This window comes from Pagrus major, chromosome 20 (assembly GCF_040436345.1).
Source record: "Pagrus major chromosome 20, Pma_NU_1.0".
NCBI classification, from domain to species: Eukaryota; Metazoa; Chordata; class Actinopteri; order Spariformes; family Sparidae; genus Pagrus; species Pagrus major.
In genome coordinates this window covers 24,678,272-24,701,544 of record NC_133234.1, presented here as the reverse complement: position 1 = coordinate 24,701,544, position 23,273 = coordinate 24,678,272, and the positions used below count along the sequence as shown (strand labels likewise).

The following is a 23,273-nucleotide window of genomic DNA, read 5'->3' as shown; positions in this document are numbered from 1 at the left end:
CTCCACATTAGTCGTGAAGTCGTAAAGCTCACCTTATGTTAGCTCCCCTGATAGTTTGCTAAAGGAAAGTGGTGTAAAGTGTCAACATCTGCCGCCCCGGTGTCTGTGTCACTGCTATTTTAATGGGTTATTGATCCTGGCGCTGCAGTTGAGACAATTGGTATCAGGTTGCAGGTGTGATTGACAGGCCCTGGCAGGGTTGAGGTGGTGATGGATGGGAGGCGACTCACAGGGAGGCATGCGGGTAAAAAACTGAGTGGGGTGCTTAGTGCTGGATTTGGATGATTAGTAGTGCTGACTCTGTTTACCTGCACGTTAATATTCCACAAGACCGGTTCCCTCGACAACTGACGTCGGCCTGTAAAGACGGACTATCGAGTAGACGAGTCCCTGACAACTTCTGTAGTCTCATTTAGCCACGTATTAGCAACCGCCTTTTTAAAGACATGTAAAAAACGTACTTCTTAACTTATTTCCGTGTTTTAAAACTCATTCCTGTGGCACCCCATCCCAAATTTGATATGGGTCATGCAAACAGCATATTCGGTTGTAATATTCTAAATTAGGCCTTGTTATTGTAGCATTGAGCCAGTTAGGAAATTTGCGATATGTCGATATTATTCAGGTTTTAGGGTTAGGGTTAGACATGTGTACAGATCATTCAGAATCTGCCTCTCCATTAAGGTTTTTAACGCGGCATTTGGACAATCAAGTTGAACAACCCTTAAATCTTTTAAGATCTCCTGCAAAAAAGTGATACCCTCACAAATCTCCCCTCCCCCCTTTCTCTTATTCATACGCTGAGAGCCAGAACTCTCTGCAGTATCATATAACATGATGAGTTGTCTTTTTGTCTTTGACTCGAGTTACATCAGCTTTTCTAACTTTTGCAAAAAGTTCAGAAACATGACCGATGAACCCTGTTGAGGCTTGTTTATGTGCGCGGACCCCATCAGAAGAGTCAAACTTTGCATTGATGTTTACAAGCAGCGCTGTGTGTAATAAACGCTCTCTGGCAGGATTTTCCAAAGCGAACAGCGAGCCATATAATATAATATTGCTTCATTTTGAAATACGGCTGCGTCACAATTTATGATGTAGATTTAGTTGCTGTAAATTTTACGGCAGCAGTGAAACTGATGGATTGTGTAATATTTGTAGGAATTATGAATTACTCTGAGAGCTGCCAGCCGGACCGAAGCCGCATATCAAGCAAACAAACAAACGACCTGTTTGCAAAGATGTTTAACAAGGTCACCCTGACCCCCACACTCCAAAAAATTACAACTTCAACTTTTATTACAGATGAGGGATTGTGGGATATCCTAATCAAGGACATCCCCAAGGAAGTGACATCACACACGTTCAACATGGATATCCTGAAGCAAGGGGTCAGTTACGACTTCAGGGTGATCGGAGTGAACGACTACGGCTACGGCACCCCGAGTCCAAACTCTCCTTCTATATCTGGTGAGCTTTCGTGTGTTTGTTGAAGTAGAGTTATTCAGCCATCACAGAAACTTTTTTTAACATCCACGAATTCTCAATTTTCTGTTTTTTTCGTCCAGCCCAAAAAGTGGCGCCTTTCTACGAGGAGTGGTGGTTCCTGGTCGTGGTGGCTTTGGTCGGGCTCATCTTCATCCTGCTGCTGGTTTTCATCCTCATTATCAGAGGACAGAGCAAGAAGTACGCCAAGAAGTCGGAGTCAGGTGAGTGCACACCATTGCCCAGTTAAATGGAGCATTTGTTATAAAATGTACTCTGCCCGCCCCCGGTGGCATGGAGGGTGAAGAATCTGATGACTTGACTTTTTCTTATAAAATAGTAACACCTAATGAGGGAGGATTTAATGATTTGTGGTTTATTCAAATACCGAGCGGTGAACTTGGAGTTAACTTTTTTGAGAGAGTGGTGAAATCTGATTTTGAATGAATCGGATAATTGACTGAGTTGCAGGGGGAACAAAAGGCAGAGAGGCAGGGAAGCAGGAGTAGGGGGCATACTTGTTCATTCATTGCAGCCCTGACATCAGCGGGTATTTCCCTCAGCTCAGCACTTCTGCCATGGCTGTTTAGCTGCCAGGCAGGGGAGGGGAGGGGGGGTCCCTGCGGGTCACTGCCCATCTCTCTGACTGACAGAGGAAAAACAAGAGGCTCCTTCTCACTCCAACACAAAGACGCTCTCAAAGCCTCCATATCCCCCTCTAGGAATCTGGCCCCGGCCACTGGACCTACCCAGCGGATTTTTCTTCTTTTTCTGTGTGTTTGCGTAACCACCAATTGACCTCGAGTAGCCCCGGAGCAACCGCGGAGGTCCCGGCCCTCGCTTGCGGTTCCCCCCATAAGTCTTAGGTTGACTTAAAGTGTTTTTAACCTGTAACGTGGGCAAGCAACAGCCCCTCCGATCATTAATCTACCATACAGCAGCATGGCGAGTCCGTCACTCTCAGTTTACAGTGTGAGCTGGTTGATTGATCACGAGGGACAGTTGGGAGTTCGGGAGGCTAAATAGTTGTGTTATTGCCTAGTCATGTGTGATCCACACAGTGTTTACACACAGAGGCACCCTCATTTATCATATACTGAAGTATGTTGTACATACGTGTCTATGAGTTCAGTTGTACTCGTGAATTTGTGAAGCTCCCTTCTTTGTCAGTGCATGTTTTTATGTAGACGGAGGTTATAAGAAACAAATCTGTAGACATAACACTTGAGACTTGGAGTTGAGTCAGACTAAAAGGAGTAGTTCATCTTTTTTGGGGAATGGGCTTATTCGCATTCCTGCTGAGAGTTGGATAAGAAGATCAGAAGACTTCTCATATCTGTCAGTTCAATGTAATTCTGCAGCTCGCAGCCTGTTAGCTGCAAAACAGGGGGAGACAAAATCCGCCTGCAAGCACCTCTAAAACTCACTAAATCCTCTTTCACACAGGAGGAAAAAACCCTCTAACATCTGGCTTTTGTCTTCAGCGGGACAGGTTTGCAATTTGTATTCAGTCCCAGGTCCAGTGACTCTGCAGTAGTCAACAAATATTTATAGACTTCGGCTCCGATCGGCGGCGATAGAAACGTGGAACCTGGGTATACACTCCAATTTTCGGCCCCTTTTATGGCGCAATGCTGTGATGTGCATTGATGTTAAGGAAGCTGGCAGGTGTCTGGACTCCTGCGTCCTTGTTTTCCAGTGCGTGACATCAAATGTGACACGCCAGGAAAAAAACTTAAAAGTAAACTCGTCTAGTGGCAAAGGGAAAGGAGTAAATTGCCTATTTTTTTGAAGATTTACCCACATTCTGGGGGGAGAAAACAGCATATAGACGCACTTTTAGTGTAAAACTCATATAGTAAACACTCCAGGCTAGCTATTCCCCCTGTTTCAAGTCTCAATGCTAAGCTAAGCTAACTACTTGCTGGCTCCAGCTGCATAAGTTTTGTGGTATTGATCTATCTATATCACTTCAAGTCACAAACCTGAACTTGAGATTTTACTTGGACTTAATTTACTTTAAAGTTGAAAGCTGTTATTTTTCAAAACTATGGGGCCAGCATAACTGCTGTCAGCTGTAGCTGCCATTAGCTAGTTAGCTCAGTTAGCCTTGCTGCTAGCAGCCTGGACGAGGAGCTCAGGAACCAGGGGAGTGTTGGTGTTTACACTGGTTGCACAGGAGCTTTGGGCTGGGACAGGCTAGCTGCTTAGCATGCTAACTCAGGAGATATGAGATTTCTGCACATCCTGAAGTTAAAGCTTTGAAGTTAAAATGTTCACGTGTCATGAAGTTTTATTGGTCAGCAATTTAAGAGCTGAAAGACGTGTTGGACATGTGATTTCCTGATGAAGAGTTGGACTCCCAGGGGCTTGAGACGTGTCCCAGAAGACATAACAACATCTCTACTATTCACTCATTCATCATTTCTCTTAATCTGGTTCATCGATCCATGTTTGTTTTTTTTAACAACATAACTATTTAATATCGTTTGTCTACTTTTCATTCTTTATACCCTCATTTTGTTCACTTCACTCTCTCGCTGATCAAGTCACTGATCCTGATGCTGTCCGTCTGGCCTGTGGTCACACAGTGTCTCTGTACGTGTGTCCAGGTAACAACTCCAACTGCAACGCCCTGACCCACGGAGACATGGTGAGCCTGGACGAGGGCCGCTTCCCGGCTCTGGAGCTCAACAACCGACGACTGTCCGTGAAAAACTCTTTCTGCCGGAAGAACGGCGTCTACACCAGGTCAGTGATCCACTCCGACAGCTTTTAAACCACAATATTAAAAGTGCGGATGATTTTTCTAAACTAGGAGCTTAATTTAATGTCAGAAATTGAACAAGCATATGGTGAAATAATTGGGTTATCCATGGAAACATAACCTCATGCCTGAAAACATTTTCAGAAGAAAAAAAAAACCACTCAACCACCCGATGACTTGGACTTAAACGCACCCTTTCTGCTGTTTAAAAGCTGCATATGAACTGACTCACCGGTTTCTCTTTTAATGAGCTTCTGTATTTCACCGAGTTCTGGCTGTAAGACGTGCAGCATGCTGAGACCATGACCTTGTTTAAAGCCAATCACTCTGACTGACACCTGCACTAAGAACACTGCAGGGAGTTAGAAGTCCGACTTCGGATCCGACTGTACACTTTGCATTAGATCATTAGTACCTGTAAGAGGTGGATTAAGAGGCAGCTGCAGTCGTGCCGAGTATAGATGAAAGGTTTTCATGGCAGTTTGTCAGCGGTGACTGTATTCCATAAGGATATTATAGCATTCTGAAGGAGACAGGTGCACTCTGAGAGGAATTAGCCTCCTCCATGTGTGCAGTCTGCACGGCCATATGGTGAGGAAAGTACATTGTTTTGTGTATGAGAATGTGTGATGCGTTTTTTCGTGCATTTGTATGTGTGCATGTGAGCGTGGCCTCGAGGACAGATCAAAGCAGGTCCGGGTCTTTGAGGCGCTTCCAGGCAGCTTCCTATTATGTCTCCTGCTCAAAGGTGTGTGTGTGTGTGGGGGGGGGGGGGAGGCTGCGAGTGGAAGAATGCACAGATGCACTCTCAGAATCAGCCCGTCTTTGAACTCAGCCCGTAGCGGAGGAGCCCAAATCCCAACACCTGAGCCTCCGATTATAGATTAATGCCACATCTTGATCTCCGGGCTCAGAATACCAAAGACGGGATGAAGTCCTCTGTCTGGTAGCAGGATCAGAAATCAAACACGTTCGTAATCCCACTGTGTTCACTCTAATTCAGAAGCGGTGTCAGGCAGCCCGATGCCATTTACGCTTGATTTTTAGATGGAGATTTTCTTCTGTTTGTCCAGAGTTTAACGACAGGGGCCGATACGCATGACAGTAAACTCAATCAGCATCACTGGGAAGTCAATGAAGTTCACTTCTGGTGACCGACAACTTAATCCGTGGCTACTTAAATTGTCAATATGCCTTTTTAGCAGTGCAAGGAGGTTAAAATTAATGCAGAGATGCTTTTAACAATAACTGTGTTTCCATCTATTTATTTTTTATGCACATTTTCATAGTTTCATATCAGAAAAGGTTTTTGGAAATAGAATAATTTAACAAAACTTCCTCAATTTAGCAAATTTCCTCGCTTGAGATGTTTTTTTTGAGTTAATGCGTTTAATTGGAGATGTAAACACCTTATTCCAAAGTAGAATGGAACTCAGTAGAGCGCATACCTCTGCCAAAGCCTAACAGTCCTCTTTTGTGCTCGGCCACCTAAATATAAAAAATATACTTTTTTTTTTCATCAAGTTCCATGCATTATTCCCTGAGAAATTAGCAAATATGTTGAAAAACATCCTTTCTGGCAATGGTAAAAAAAGTGAGAAAAATTTCCCGGATCCGCCCCTTTATCCGGATCCACACCAAAAGTTAATGGGGTCCGATCTGGACTGAGACCTGTCCCTCATCCAAGTTTCGTGGAAATCTGCACGGTGGTTTTTGTTCCATCCTGCTCACAAACCAACAAACACGAACACTCTGCATTCATTCCCGGGTCAAATGACGCTGCTGTTACAGGTTTTCATCGACTCACCCCCTTTTTCTGGCGCCATGTCATGATGCAAAATATTTTTCCATGCATCGTCTTTCAAGCAACGTTTAAACATTTCAGTGGGACTGAATTTAAAAGAGAGACTTGAGTCAGTGGCCTCCATGTCAGTGCCCAATCAGCGCCGGCTGCCCGATTGGTGCTTCACCTTTTCCTTCACTCCTTCCATCATCAGCTCTGGGAAAAACTAAACACATCTGATTAAATATACTTGAATCATCAGTTCCACAGCACATAAACTGAAAACCCCAAGTGTGTTTCAGAGGTTGAGGTCCAACATCCAGAAAATCTTTCGTTTTACCGCTGCCACGATGAAGAGGGAGGATTAACAGCATCGCTCCTGTGTGGCTTTGTATCAGCCTCTTTCTGTAGTTTGAAACCTCCTTTGACACGCTGGTTTGGGGTTGGAGGAGGTCCTGGTGAAGTAATTCAGTGTAGATTAACATGGTTTTAAACACTCTTGAGTGACAAAGCTCTTGAACACTTCAGACATGTTAATGAGTCCCCACAGGCGATTGTAGCAGGAGGAGATCCTGATAATGAGCAAAGACTGGGGGCAGATTTGATTCCGCCCCCTCGGTACTCATTTCTTCCCCCGATGTACTACTGACTGAATTTTTGCTGCGAGACGATTAAGTGGACCCTTCTCTATCAGAGCGAGAGAGCTGATAAATAATTTACGCCTCACTCGACAGTGTATGAGAGTCAAGGAGAAGAGGTGAAAGTGGGCCGAGCTTCTCAGTGTTTTTAAACAGGCAGTTTATCATAATGTCCCAGTGGGCTCCTCTCAGTAGCATTTCTTCACATTGGCCTCAGCTTCTTTGTCTCGCTCTGCTATACGGGGGCTCTCTGCGAGGACTGCTGAGGAATGCAAGTTGGTAAAGGTTACGCTGGAGAGTCCTCTGGGAATAAAGTTCAGATAGAAATCTGGAGCTCTGATCAAGACTTTGCTGCAAAGTTTTCTGCATCTGAGAAAAAAATGTGTCTCTGGGGGGACTGTTAGTCGGCCTGTTATTGAAAGAAGTCGTGTCACATTTACATTTATGTAAAGCGTTGTTAGATATTGAATTATTGGAGGGGATATTGGATAATGCAAGCCGGAGCTGGCTCATTATACATTTTTATCTTACTACAAAGACGACCCGGCACCCACGAGTTCAAAGTCTGCAAACATGTTTAATGATTTATCAATGAATCAGTCCAAAGAAAATTACTCAGCAGCTCTTAAAAATGCTGAACCGGTATATGCTTCATGTACTTCACAATTGTGTTTACTGATCGGTAACCCAGAATGCATCATGTTTTAACAGTTGTAGTAATTCTAATCACAATACAAAAATAACGTAATGGAGTAGAGCAAGAAAAGTAAAGATGCTCGACCATGTTTGGGATCCCAAATTTGGGATCCTGGGCGTTTCTGGAGACTTGGATTACACCGGTTAAGCTGTAAGGAGCCATTTCAAGTCCCTATGTACTTCAGTTGTTTAGGAGAATACTGCAACGCTGTTTTGCCGTGAAGCTCCAAAAATGTTTTGTGGACTACAATACTTCACATGACTTTCCTTCAGCGTGAGACTATGAGTAGATTATGACTAGATTTTCATTTTTGGTTGAACTTATCCTTTAATGTATATAACCCCTCTCGGCATGTAACACATGGATCTCGGCTCAGGCAGTACAGCTCACCCATCTCATTTCATAAGTGATGCTTTTAATCTACTGCAGAGTTTTTTAAAAGGTGATTTAGTAAAAATCCATCGTACTATTACACGTAATAAGATAATAGTCTCCTTTTCCTTTTGTTTCTTTGCCAACATTTGTTCTTTCTCACTGCAGTTATGTCAAACATTACATTTTACATCACATCATTGTAAATTAAATATGTTTTGCAGTTTTAATTGGACAGAACGAGCAATTTGTATCTTCTGGCATTTTAAAGAATAAATCTGTTGAGTGAAAATGGAGATGGAGTGGAGATTGTTTTAAATGATTATAAATATTTAATGCAGCTCTGATGTGTTTGATACGACTGTTGTTGCATGAAGCTCAGAGTATTCATAACTCTGCTATCACAGACAGATCAAATCTGTCTAACATGACCTGCAGCTCTCATCACAGCTGTCCATTCATCAGAAATCATTATCAGAAAGTTGTCTGCACAGATGGAGACACTTTAGAAAAGTGTTGAACATCCTGTCAGAACATAACACAAAGCTATCACGCAGATTAGAAAACCCTGTAGATTGTATAAGTAGCTCTCCATTGTACACGTCTCAATCCTCCACTCAAGTTAAGTGAATTAATTTTGTTTAATATAACTCATCGAGGGTAATTGAATTACAGCTCGTTGTGTGATTTCCCTGTGGAGTTTTTTTCCATTTACACACTCAGAGCACCCCTCTCTTGTGAGAACTGCTGGATCGCACCCACAACATTTTTGAAATGCTTTCAAAATATATTTATTTGGAAAAATGCTAATGTGGTTTTTTCTGACGTGTAAAAAGCGGCTGTGTGTGTGCGCCGCTGCAGCAGATCCGCTGGCGGCCGACACTATGTCCTGGAAAGTCAACAGGAGTCAGTATGTCCCAGTAGTCTCAGCCAAACCAGCACCAATCAGCAGAAACAGATGGGTGTTTGTTCAGCAGGACCGGGGGACAGTGGAAAATACGGAGGAGCTTCGGCACCGAGAGCTTTTTTTTTTCCTCTCATATTTACTTTAAGAACCCCTGACTGGAGCGCACCATTTTAGGAAATGTTTTTCCAGTATTTCATCTTTCTCTGCCCTCATTTTTCCTCATTCCTTCCTCCTTTCAGCTTCTTCAGTTCACTCAACACCGCCTCGACCCGCTTCACACTCCCCTGAAGGATCCCTCCTTTTTGCTCAGTCCCATCACTCACACTCTTTAAACTTACATCTGACTGTCATATTTGATCGCCGCCGCACGCCGCTGACAGTCTAATCCGTGGCATCGTTCATGTAGAGCTCTGATAACATTTGCCGGAGCAAAAGCCCGAGGCTGCCGTCTATTTGATGACCCCTCGAGCGCTGCGAGAGTTCAGTTTATAATTTAGTCACAAGGGCCCGGTGGTTTGACATTCCTCAGCCCACAGTGAGGACTGAATCAGGGGGAATTATTCAGTCCAGGAGAGACTGGCTGTAGGCAGCTATCTCATGAGTGTCCCATGACTCTCATCAAGCTGCACTCCCACGCACACAGACAGACAGTGATACATGTGAACTTGAAAGGAAGCGCTTACTGAAGTGTCTGATATTAAAACGAAGGAGGCACTGCATGGCTTCATCTGCTTGTTATTAGAAACTGATGAATATGATTCCTTAAAAAAATCATTTTATTTTTTCATGCATTTTGGCCATTGGTAGGATATGACCCACAAGAGAAACGGCTGAGATCTGGCAACATCAGGCACTGAAGCTTCATGAGATGACAGAATACAGTCCTGGAAGTCAGGTTTGAGTAACAGATCCGTGAAGTCGAAGCCTTCTAACATGTCAAAACACAGCAATCAGTAGAAATAAGACACAGAATATTACATTTGAAACAATTTTTTCTTTCGCTGCAACAATAGAAAAGCAAACAGTAAGACAGAGCCTGAATCAGACAATTGTTTCCTGCTACACCGGTTCCATTCAAGTGAATGCGGGGGATGCGTTTTCTCATGCATGGCCAAAGTATCTATCTATCTAAAGTCAGTCTGGATGTGGCCTCAAACCAGATTCAAACTGAGGATGATGTGTCCTCGACCACTAGGCCACAGGGACGCTCCAGAAGCAGTTTAACTAAAATATCTGGTCAGCTTTGTTTACAGTAGTTAAGAGTAAGCTCCCCCGAGAGGCAACAGAAGTCAATGGTTGTCACCGTTAAATACAACAATGAATAACAATCCATGAAATGTATACATACATACACAATTAGACACTTAAGTACTTATGTAGGTTCACACCAAATCCATCAGACAGAGAAAAAGCCAATATCTGATGGATTCAAAGACCTCACGTATCTTTTTGTGCCACTTTCATGAATGCAAATGAAACTGACTGGCTGGAGGTGCTGGGCGTCCGACAAAATGACCCGAGCTTCCCGTGTGGTTCTGACTTTTTTCGGAGGTAAACGTGGGGGGTCAGCTCTCCAGATAATACCTGTAATAATCCTCGCCAAGGACGACTGTGTGCCGACAATTACCATAAGAACGTTAGGTCAAAGCTGAACAAGGAAGTCAGCCTGCACACTGTGCTGGACTTTGATTTTACAGTTTGTTTCTTCTTCCATGCAAGTTTGTTTCAAATCTTTCTGATCATCTGACTTCATGATTTCTACCAGAGTACAAACTACAAAAAACAAAATAATCATTTAAATATCACACTGATTTCAAAAGGTTATCCTGAAATGCCAAAATAATCAAAGGTTCAGTGAAATTCTTTGGGTAATGACAACAAGCAGCTGGATCATTCAGAATTGTTCTGCTTTTTTATCTTTTCCCCAGATCTCCTCCCAGACCCAGTCCAGGCAGTCTTCACTATTCAGACGAGGACGTCAGCACAAAGTACAACGACCTGATCCCCGCAGAGAGCAGCAGCCTGACTGAGAAACCCTCCGAAATCTCAGACTCACAGGTGCAGTAGCTACACTTGTTTTTTAACGCTGTATCTTGTCTGGTCTCTGTGCGTCTGTCTGCATAAAGTGTGTCTCTGTTATATGTTTGTACCCGTCTACGTGTGCTCACTGTCACCTCCTTGAATTCGTCAGGAATTCAGCTTCGCTTTGTCGGCTGTTCAGTGTTTTGTGTCGGTTCATGGTGTCCTTTTCTCTGTCGTTCACCTGAGTGCATTCAGCCTGCGGAGGTCATATGATACGGCTATAATGCACAAGGAGAGATGAGAGATTAATGACTCTGCTCACTGAAGGCAAAGCAGTTTTTTAGACCGGGCGGTGACCTGTGTCACTCCGCCAACATCCACCTGCGATCCAGGCCGCTGCACTCAGCCGCAGCACTTATGTAACACAGCGAGGACAGATGCTCTTTGCAAGATGTATTTTAGTTGCCGCTTATGTATTGCATCTTGCCGTTACAGAAGGGAAGCCTATCAAACTTTCCTACTAAATTTTCAGTTTGTCTAGACAAAGTCAATAAAAATAATTTAACTCCCTCACCCTGCTCTCCCTCTGTGGTGGAGCCGATCCTCATTAGTGTTGTAAGTAGTCTAAAATCAAACCTCTGAATCTGTGCTGGATTTTTAAATTCTCGCTGCTCCACCCGGGCAGCCTATCAAACTTTCCTACTGCATGTTCGATTAATGAGGACGGAGTCGATGAATATCGTCTCCTTGGCTCTTCTCCTCTGGTAGAGCCTTAGCCATAGCATTGTAAATAGTCTAAAAATCATATTTTTTGAATCTCTGTTACATTTCTAAAGCCCTCTAAGCAGACGCTATCAGCTGATGTCTGACTTGTGGTGTTTTCTGTGTGCTGAGCCAAACTGCTTTTGCCCAGTAAGCGAGTCCAATTGATAAATTGTGACTTCCTCTTCGTCTCCCTCCATCTTTCCATTGATCAGTCTTGCATGCCGCCCACCCTCGCGTCTCTCATTTCCTGACTTTTGTCTTGAGTTTTCCTTCATTTACCCTTGTTCTTTTTATCCGACTGGTTCTCCCTCTGTGTCTGATATGTATATATATATATATATATATATATATATATATATATGTGTGTGTGTGTGTTGTTTCTGTTTTTGTTTATGTCCCCCTCCTGCTCTGGCGCTCTGTGGTTTGGATGAACCATCTTGCGGTTTTGCAGTCTGGTTTTGATCCTAGATGAAAGCGTCGGGGGGGAAGTGGTCCTGAATTCCCCGTGCTTTCAGGCTTCCTTCGGTGCTTCCTTTCATCTAGGAATTCTTTACTCTAGGCATTTCCCAAATTATCTTGGAACATCTCTCAGCTAGATACGGTCCCTCGTGTGAATACCGCAGCCAGAAATCTCTCCCCACCTGGCCTTATCGGGACCTAAGTCCTGTTTGCAGATCAAATGAAAATCTCCCTACAATGAATCACTACGGACAGGAGCTTTCGCAGCACGATAACATCCCCTCAAATGAATCATTTCGTCATTTCATCACCTGCCCGACATATCTACCGCTCGCACTTGCGTATTGTCAAACATGGCCCCTAATGCAGCAGCCGCCCCCCCCTCGGCCTGAGATGACGACGCCTGCCTCCTGCCCGTTCGAGGAGCTGATGTCGGCTTTGATGGGCTGAAACACACAGAGACCTGCCTGTTACCCCCAGGGCTCCTCTGCCATGCCCCTGACAGGCCACCATATCAGCACCCAATGGTGCTTTCGGAGAAATTCAGGAATGCTCTTTGAAGTTTTATTGAGCGGATAACTCTGAGCTATCGGTATGACATTGTGCCGTCTGTCCTCTTTAATCCCCGGGGGACTGCACCAGCAGGTATAAGTTGACTATTGTACTCCTCCTCAAGAGGGGGATTTGGAGGAAGCTAACATTGACTTGGCGAGGCAACAAGGCCACCATTACTGCTCGCCCCCCCCCCTGCAGGGAGGGCCCTATTGACTTGAGTATAGACTTTCTCATTTTCCCAAAGTTGTCTCTGTGGCACCGCCTTTGTGTGTCATTTAAGACCGAAACCAGTCGAAGTCAGACGATCTCATCTCTGAGTCAGAGATGGATTGCAGATTATGCTCTCTGCAGAGCGGCATTCCGTGGGAGAGGTATGAAAACGTCTTGCTTTCTCTTATACGCTCTCCCTCTCTCTTTCTTTCTTTCTTTTTTTTTGCTTTCTGTCTCTGTCTGTCACTTCCTTTCTCCACCCTCCTCCTCCCCGTCGCTCTGCTCACTGCAGCTTTTTATTTTGGCCGAGGCTCAAGTGAGAAAACTCTCTGTAATGTTTGGGATCGTCTCTAGTGACAACAAGTCGCTATGATGTCACAATCCCCCGGATAAAAGGAAAGTCATGACCGCAAATGCATTTTTATTTTATTAAAAAATGATTTGAGGCATCTGTACGTGACAGAGGACAGTGGAGAGAGACAGAAAAAGTGAACGAGGGAGAAATTAGCCCTCATGTAGTCTCCAAAAGTCCAGACGGGTGACAAATTAAAGAAGTATGGAAACACAATGAAAGCACATGCTTCCATTACTCTCAGTCCACCAGGCTGGGATGGCACTAATGCCCAAGAAAATCCCAAATCCCTCGATTATATTTGTTTTGATGAAGCAATGTACATTATAGCAGCGAGAGGGGGATTGGATCCGCGGAGGAGACTTATCCCTGCCTTGATGACAAAATACAACTTGACTTTGATGCAGCACGCTTTCAGTATGCGGCCAAAACCATATCTTCCAATTCCTGTTTTTTCTCCACCCTAATCTTTTTTTTTTCCTACACAGAAATCGCTCCACATTCTCCTGTGAATGTCTCTGGACTTTTTAATCCCCCTCTAGCCCCACATATACTGTCATTGTCTTTGTCTCCGGGGACCCCTGCTGTGTTCACTTCATCAATGAGAGTGACACAGACATCCCCCTTCCCCCTCCTCTCTGCAATAATCCATAACTAGAGGACAAAAGGCTGACCCACTCGGTGGTATTGGGGTATGCATCAATTTTAGGTGGGGGGATGGGGGCCATGCCTGCCCTGGAGATTATTGTTTCAGTCTCATGCCATTATATAACCCACAGGAGAGTGAAATTCCCAGTTATTTACGAAGCATTTTCGATTCAAAGACAACAAGCCAGGACAGCTACAACCTGTTCAACCGGCTGCCGTCTGGCAAGTGATACAGGAGTACCTGCTGCCGTACCACCAGACTGCAGAGCAGCAGGAAGACTCCTCAGCTCATCCTACACACCCCATCTGAAATAAATACTTTTTCATTTCTCTTATTTATTGTTTAATCACTCTAATTATTTTTTTTGTATGTAGCATCAAGGTGACTACAATCATTTCAGCTGTACAGTCCTGGTCGGATAATAATAATTAAATTGCTCTAGAAGCTAGAATTAAGGGTTAAACACAGACAGCACAACATATGTCTTTTCCAGTTTTACCCCCTCCATGCTGAGGTCAAAGGTCGAAGCTCGAGATTGTCTGAACAGCTGCCTTATTTGACCAATCTATCTCCCACAAAGCGTAATTTTGTCCTTTAATGCACATCAGTTATCATATTTCTGTTTCCCCGTCTCCCACATTGTTTCATTTTCCCACAGTTGTACGAACGCAGGGCAACTTTATCATGCTGATGATAAAAATTATGATTATTATGCTGATGATAAAATAAACTGCTGTCAAGAGGTTTCACCAGTTAATTGGATAGATTTCTTAATCTCTTTCTCTGCCTAATTTAACATCATAATGATGAAGAAATGTTTAATAATAGTCACCGGCAGGCTGCCGTGTGTCTGTCTTACACATATCCTCGCATAAATAAAGGTGGTGGTTCCCCTCGAGGGCTGAGGTGCAATGCTGCATTTCATGCCTTAAGTCTCTTTCTTTCACAGCATTCAGCTCTGGTAATTAGCTTGTAATGAGTTGAAGTAAAGGAGCTGTTTCACGGGCCGCGCCGCCCCAGAGGCAAATTGTCAAGCAACTCCACCGTAGTAGGTTCCTCATTCAGATCCTTGAGTTATCTCTGTTAAAGACTGGCGATGAACCAAAAAAGCAAAAAGGAGAGCAGATTGGAGAGGTGTACGCTTGTATGTAGAACATTTCAAAAGCCAGAACATCTGCTGCGCACACTTCACGGGCCGAGCCGGCGCGGGCAGGACTAGAACTCAAATTCACTGTGTCAACACTTGGTCTGCACTCGCTCTCTCACAACTGGGGCTGCGTTTCATCTCTCGCTGCGGTGTTAATTCTTTTAGAGTAAGGTAATACCACTCGAAGCTGCTCAGTGTGTCTTGTTGGTCCACTGTGAATGGATCTTATTATTGTGTTGTTGTGTTGCTAAACACACTGGCACGACTGGAATGCTTTTCAACACTGGTCGGGCCTCAAGTGTTTGCAAACGGGTGACAATATTAATAACGGACAACAAACGGTCCGCGGCCACTGATGCCTGTCACACCCCTCAAGAATACACAACATAATAAAAGAAGAAGTATGATCACTGTGGTCGACTTCTGAATGTTGAGCCAAACCGTGCTGTGCACAATGTCTGCCTTTGATTCATTTGTGGAAAGTAAGAGTCGGGGAGGAGGGGATCGCTTTCCTTTGTTTAGAACCAAAGAGGTTTAAAAAAAAAAAAGCGGGAACTTTTCTTATTTAATTCAACACAAGCATTGTCTGTTTGGACATTTATAAACTCTGCTGACAGCTACAAAGAAGAAAAGCCTTTATATAGGGGAGGCAGAGGGAAATCTGAGCCTACTGCCATATGTATCACATATGTGCTGTGCTGAGCTCTGGAGTTTGCCCTTCGAGTGCGTGCCAGCAGCCATGTTTCTGTGCGAGGAGATGGAACATGATAATATGAGAGGTGATCGAGCAAAAGAGCCTTGAAACACTCGCAATCATCAGAAAAGGAAAGGTCTTTGTTGCTTTACTTTGCACCTAATGCTCTTTGGGAAATTATCCAGTGACAATTCTGGCAAAGTCCACTCAGTATTTGTTCACCGTGGGCCAGGTGATTAATCACAGGCTGGCCGGCCAATTGGCATCTTGCTTCTCGTGGCAATTAGTTGACCATGAGCGATCCCCCACCGAGCGCTCGATGATCACATTGCTTTTTCGTTTGACACAAGGAATGGTACTTGACATGAATACAATAGCTGGGTTTCTAGCCTGGTCTGCGGCAAGGTGGAGGGTCAGTGACAAGAATGTGCCGAGGATTATCGTCATTTCTTTTACACACGGCGGCTTGATTGGAATTCAAACTCACTTAACGAAGGGAGGAAAAAGCACTTCCTGACATCTTTTACTGTGTTTTAAAATGCACTGCACGGACTATGTTGCTTTTTTTTTTTTTTTTTTAGCTTTTCAGACCATTCACACAGAATGTCACAAAGGATCTGTACATGAATAACATATATATGCTATTACCATCGTCATAACTGGGCCATTTTAATCATTCTGTTATGGTGATGCACTGTAAAACCCATTGTTTTGTTCACCCATAGGAGGCGCTGGTGTTTTCATATGGGACAGGTGGCCTACATACACTTCCACTGCATTTGGTGAGGTTCCTGTGGCTGCCTGCTTTGAATGTTTTGTAGCCTGATAGGTGACTGGTTCCTATTGCTAGTCCCCATCCAATCTTCTCCCTCAGAATCCCATCATAGGTTTTTTTATGTGGTATACTGTGCTACACAACACCAAACCCCGTCTTGCTGGCGTGGTACAAAGATCCTGAACACATAGTCTGACCCAGTGACTGATTGGTTTAAGTTCCTGAAGATAAATTGACCTTCGCCCATCTTGTGTTGATGGTCCGTTTACAAATGCACGCTTCAGTAACAAGTCATCCTTCCGTGATTATGCTTTGACCATCTTTGGTGTCCATTTGTTCTTGTGCCGTGTCGTAAATGTAAGTGTGTGTGTATGTGCGTGTGCGTGCGTGTGTGCATGTGTGTGTCGTTTAGACGGGGATGATTGTGAATTGATGACTTTGCTCAGAATAATTCAATAACTTCATGTTCATTTACATTTATAGCCTCAGCATCTCTAACTGCTCCCCATGGAAACACTGCAGACTCACCCCATGCTGACGCCATAAATCAACGTCTCCTCTTTATTTTCTTTCCTTCACAGGGCAGCGACAGCGAGTACGAGGTGGACCCCAACCGACAGAAGACCCACTCCTTCGTCAACCACTACATCAGCGACCCAACTTACTACAACTCCTGGCGGCGCCAGCAGAAAGGCATATCCCGCGCACAGGCCTACAGCTACACCGAGTCCGAGTCGGGCGACCCGGAGCACTGCGCCCCGCCGCCGCTGCCTCCTCTACCTCCACTGCCACCGCAGCTCAGTTCGCCCAGCCCCCAGCCTCAGCAAGCCCAGGGTCAACCCCAGGGTCAAGGCAGCCTGTTCAGGCCCAAAGGTAGCCGGACTCCCACCCCCTCCCAGCAGAGCTCCAACCCCCCCAGCCAGCACAGCACCCTCTACAGGCCCCCCAGCAGCCTAGCCCCCGGCTCGAGGGCCCCAATCGCTGGCTTCTCCTCCTTTGTGTGAAAATTCTGAAAAGGACATCGAAAATTTGTGGAAATATCTACCCAACGTGTGTTGAAGGAGAACATAGCAACGCGCAGTCAGCTCAATCAAGTCATTCACGCCTTTCTTTCTTTTCTTTTCATTAGTTTTTATTTTTTACGTGTCGTCTGTAGTCAGCCTGGATACATGTGGAACAAGTCTATGAGAGTGTTTTGAGCACTTTGTATTGTTTAATGTGTGGAAGTGTGCTTTGATTTCTCTCACCAGTTGATACAATACTCATCGATTCACTTTTATTTTTGCTATTTGAACTTTTTTGCATGACTTTTATTTTCCTCCCCTTTTTTTGTCACTTTTCTTTGAACACATTCAAATCCTCTTTGATTCTGTACAGGTCACAAGAATCTTTGAAAACAAACACATATAAATATATATATACGTACATATATATATATATATATATAGTAGATGTACTGAGAACACAAAATCAATTCAATGCAGATTCTGCATTGATGGAGACTGAAATAACAATATGAGGGAGCCATATTGTGGAAGTGAAAGGACAAAGTTTGGACCGGATGAACTGGATGTAAAAACAAAAAAAAAGGACATAAAAGACAGATGTGGATGTGGAATTCATGCCAAATCGAACAAATTTTAATGTGTTGGCCGGGAGAGTTTTTAAACGGACATTGGCGAAACAATCACGTGTTTCCATGGAAACAGCTCTCCGGCCTATAGCACACAAACACACGGAAAAAGTCGGACAACATTTTGGGCCGCGGCGGGTCGGATGTCACTGACTGCGCCGTGCCTGAAGGATCCTGCAGATATGAAATGAAATGAGTGTATATCTGTTCAAGTGAAAGTGTTGAAGTCTTTCTGCGAGTGTGTTTAAAGTGGATCAAAGATGCCTTGATAGAGAAAAACACTTATTTATGATATCTGGCACCAATTGTTACCGGACTGCTCACGGTGCCCTTTGACTGTGGCGTCGTTAACGGCTCGCCTCGCACTACGAGAGCCTCCTTTTAATTCCTGACGGGCGTGGGCTGTGTGTAAAATTTGCATCACACGACCCATGTTTTTTCTTTTTCACCCTTTGGCTGGCTCACATATGCACACATCAGTCTCATTCTGAATATATGTCTACTGAAATGCTTTGAAAAATCCAATGTAAGAGTGTCAAACTGAGGCAGTCTGGGGACATTCACATGTGAGCACAGCTGCTGGTTCTGCTAAAAATGTTAACAGTGTGATTTTGATAAGAAACCAAGAGGGTTTTTTTTCTCCTCTTTCCGGCCCTGCTGGTGTAACTCTTCTCTGTCACTGAACACTATCACGGGGCAGCGCTGGGCCTGCGCCAAGAGATGATGTCATTAAATTGCCTCACCTCTTTCCCCTTTTGTGTAATCAACCACTCTGTACTATTACAGGTGTGACTGTACTGTCCCAAATGCTAACGTGTGTGTGTGTGTGTGTGGTTGCAGGTGTACGTGTGATGACACTTGTCGTGCGTTAAGCTTTACAGATCATTCACTGTGTGTCTGGTTATAAAGAGATTGTCCTGCAGCAACTTGTAAACCTGCCTGGAGTAACGCCACAGAATGGCCGGTACCGTCCGTCCGGGCCCGCCTGCCAGGCGCACTCATAACGCTATAGTGAAGACTCAGTGGTGTGTTCCTAGTTTCCATAGTTCCAAAAAAAAAAAAGGATAAAAAATGTCATCTACTTTTACTTTTTTTTCCTCTCTCTCTCTCCGTGGGGTGATTTCATTGTACGCAACAAAAAGCTTATCATGCAGAATCTGAATGAATATATGATCACAGTACATTTCTGAAATAAATTATTTTTGAATGTTAGCAGGTTCTGGTGCTCAATTGCAACACTGTCTAAGGGGAGCTGGGTGGAGGTAAAGGAAATGATTAACATCAACAATAGCGCTCTGTGTGCCGTCTCTTTATTCATGTCAGTGGCAAAAAACAAAAAAAAACAGTAGTCTATAAATAAAGAAGTAGATCCTTGCTCAAGTTTTGGCACAACCTACATCTACACAGCCTCTGTAGCTATAATTTTGTAGTCAGTAGTCACTTACATCCACTGCAAACCTCTCCTCACCACGATCACTGTTCTGTTATAGTGAATGAAAAAACATACTCACAGTAATTGCACAGGATAAAAGCGTTTTTTGGCTCCAGAGAAAGCTGCATGTCATCCGATAAACTGCCTCCAGTGGTGTCACTCAATGGCTAAGTTGCATTGTGGGTAATGTAGGCGCCAAAGGAAGAAGAAGAAGAATGTGTGGAATAAAAAAAGTCAGTACCTCTGGCTCTGCTGTATTGATTTTGATCATTTGTTTGTCTGTAATGAATCCAATAATGTTACCCACAATGCCACTGAGTGACATCATTCGAGGCAATTTATCAGATTACATTACATGTTTTTTTTCACATATGCTGTAGTAAAATGTGTGGAGTTGCCCTTTAAGGTTTTAAAGTCCTGCTTTAAAGGAGGATAACATCACAGGGGAGCAGAGGTGTGGCATCTGATAAGCCTTCTAATTTACTCAAACTGGACCTACTGGTTCTGAGTTCTTCTTCTCATTGATAACAGTCAGCACGCACTTTGCATAACATAACAGCCCTTCAGCTCTTTTGCTGTTATGAGTCTGAGCGCTGCTTAAAACCAGGTCACTGCACATGTTTAGTTCCCAGGGTGCATCATGTCACAAAACACACCTTTACCTTTAATGACGTGTCACAAACACATCGACGGAGCTCACGCAGAAATGTGTGAAGATGCGATGTCATCAGTGCTCTGTGTATGAATGCTTTCTGTGAGCACTAGGTGGGATCTGTCGATGCCTAATGAGTTGATGAAATTTCAGCGACCTAACCTTGTTGTTACTCAGGGCTGCAATAAATTGGATCAGTGAAGGTGCAGTGAAATCCCGTTATCTGGTTACATATGTCCCCTCCTGACTTTTTTTCCATCTTCCTCTGCACTTCCCCGATAACCACCATTCATCAGCTCGTCTCTTCCCTGGTTGACTAAACCGGCACAGTCGGCCCATTAAACCCATCAAACTACACATTAAGTGAGTCTCACATGTATTGAAGGCGTGAGCGATGTGTTTGAATTTGGGGAGAAAGTGACTCAACTAACAGACACATCCTTGCATGACAGAAGCACATGTGCAGCGTCAGATGGATGCTAATTGGATCACAGTCGACTTGATCCACGGCTAACCTACTAAACACATCGGCAAGAGAAGAGAGGAGATTAGATGGGATGGGATAGAACAGGGAATTGGAGCGAGCGCGTCCAGGGCGCTAATCTCTTTTTTGGAAAACACATGGGAAATTTCTCTCCGACAAAGGAGTCACAGACGGGAGGTATTTCACTTCGCTGAAATGTCCATTTTCTCTCTTTCTCTCTCCCACAGGAAATGAGTGACAGAAAAGAGTGAGCTGGTGGTCTCTGGTTTAAAAAGGGAGCCCAAGGTACTAAATAGCGCTGATGAGCTTTGAGAACCCACAGTCGGAATATTAAAGGATTCAGACAGAAGGTGTAGTTCAAAGGAGTCTGAGACCCTGAATTTAATTGCCTCATTTGTGAGCTTCACTGAGGGTGGTTTGGGGATTTGAAGAGGATATACTGGCAGTCAGAGAAAGGATACTCATTTGCGAAAGGGGATGTTCCCTGGGTGCCTTTCATGAATGCCTCTCTAATGTACTGTTTGGTGGACACTTAAATTTGTTTCTGACTTAATGTGCATTAGGGGGAATGAGCACGGAAATGACCGTAGCCATTTTTTTGGGTACGTCCCTTTTGCTCCGGCCAACCTCGCTCTCACTCCTCTCCCAAGTTTAGATGCATAATAGTTTCCACAGTTGAAGCAGTGTGACATAAATCGCTGAAATTGTTGGATGAAGTGATATTTAGTCACAATTATTTCAGTCCCTGCTGGTTTGTCCAGTTTGAGAGAGAGTCCTTTGTGTTCCAAGTTTTCTTACTGCACTCTTTTCCAAGCTGTAATCATTATATAACATATAACACAAAGCCACACAAGGAAGCAATGATTGAATAAGGAGGCCCGCTTCAGGGTAATACACCATGAAAATTTTGTGTTCCTCCTTACCCCTCACTGAAGTTCTGAAGGACCCAAACAAGCTTCCCATAAAGCTCCGTGCACCACTAATTGGTCCATTGTGCCACAATATAAGACCTGATGATGTAGGTGGGCGAGTGAGGCTTTAACAGACAGGTGGGCGTCAGTGGAGTAACAAGAATTCACACGTGAGGACCAGATGACTGCCGTAACCACAGAGGCACCACCGGCTCATTTCCACATGACCCGGTTCTGCTCCGTGTGCATGAAATTAAAGGCCGTTTTTAATGTAATCTGGAAATTGTCAAAAAATAATTGCAGAAAAGAGCACCAAGTGTACCCTAATTACCTCCATGGCTATGACTAAGTAATATTATAAATCAAAATGCCCGGGACCTTTAATTATAGTAATGGGCTACTTTGCAGTACATTTGCCCTAATGCTACGAGCCATGAGTAGGAAGAACATTAAACTGCTGCTGGATTTTATGGACTCTTGCTCACACTCAGACCGCACATTTATAATATTAAGAGAGTATTTTGAGTAAATAAGTCTATTACAGACACAACTGATCATACCATGGAAAAGTTTGTATTTGTGTCTTATTTGCATGCATTTAAAAAGAGTGGGCTGCTTTATTTTACAATATTTTTGTAATCACCTTTATAACTTCTGGCTGACTTTTGGTGCGAACTTCTAAAATATTCCCATCAAATTTGCTTTTATCTCAGGAACAAACACAACACATGCGAGTCAATGAATAATTTCAGCAGATGCAACACTAGGTTCAAAGTAAAAACACAGCTCTCCTCATCTTTAAGGTTCAAGCTTTTGGGAAATACGCTCTCTTTGCTTCCTTGTGGAGAGTGAGACGAGGAGATTGATACCACGCTCGTGCCAGGAGGGTAAATATGAAGCAGAGACTGCACACAGGGGTGAGCGGCTCGCCTGGCTTTGTCAAGTTGTGATTTAACAAGGTTGCTGGGTTTTCTGGCTCTGCCGTTAACTTCCTGGACTCTCCACTTGTTTTCTTGGCACAACAAAACAAGACTCCACAAAGTTCCTGCACCTGCCTTGGAAATAGTCCAGCAAGAACAAACAGGGTCAGGTGCTGGTAAGTGAGCTTCAGGTGCTGGAAGGTGGATTTTATTTTCCTTTCAACAATATCAGGCCGTTTACCTGTTTCCAGTCTTTATGTCAGCTAAGCTAACAATTTTCTGCCCCATGGACCTAAAATAATTATGCAGTAGTCAACAGAGTGAGACAAAATCATTTTTAAAGCTGTTTGAATTGTGTTATGGATGATCAGTTCACGAGATAACTTCAGTTTGTTGTAGAGATAATAAAATCCCTCAGAGAGCTACAGCACTTTGCTCAACATACGTCACGAACACAAGTGTGGCCTAATCGATGGGTGCAATTATGGGAAAGGAGAGTTAGTCAGTTTTGTAAGCTAGCAAATATATGAGAGCTCTATAAGAGCTATATAAGACTGTGATTATAAAGACTACACACCAGACAGTCGCGTTAGTGACGTCGTCTCGTTGAACAGTTCCCAAAACTGCAACTTAAACACTGAAGAGCTGCTCCTGTGTATCAGCTTGTTCACAGGACTGACACGCTCTCCTGTCACATCACTGCAGTCGTCACTATGAGCAGATTTATTGTGATTTCCATCTTTTTTATCCTTTTTCTGTGCCAGGTTGGTGTTGATGATGTAAGTTTTAGCGGTTTAACACAAAACTAGATGCTATTTTACTTTATTTACGTCAAACTGTGCCTTTTTTTAACTTGGAAAATGATCTTTCGAGTGGACAAACGTGTAATTCATGGCACAATTCAAGCCGGATTAAATAGTTTTTTGTCTCTCCACATTGACTACTGTACAGTTTTTTAGTTTTT

At 43.8% G+C, this 23,273-nt stretch overlaps 1 protein-coding gene across 1 annotated transcript in view; it reads left to right on the top strand.

The window, feature by feature from the left end:
* sdk2b (sidekick cell adhesion molecule 2b) overlaps positions 1-17,281 on the top strand; it is a 283,107-nt gene extending 265,826 nt beyond the window's left edge. The window contains exons 40-44 of the mRNA XM_073489748.1: positions 1,306-1,470; positions 1,569-1,709; positions 4,098-4,236; positions 10,578-10,707; positions 16,859-17,281. Of these exons, the coding sequence (XP_073345849.1) occupies positions 1,306-1,470; positions 1,569-1,709; positions 4,098-4,236; positions 10,578-10,707; positions 16,859-17,281 (998 nt within the window). The remainder of the gene's footprint in view (positions 1-1,305; positions 1,471-1,568; positions 1,710-4,097; positions 4,237-10,577; positions 10,708-16,858) is intronic.
* The last annotated feature ends 5,992 nt before the right edge of the window (positions 17,282-23,273 follow it).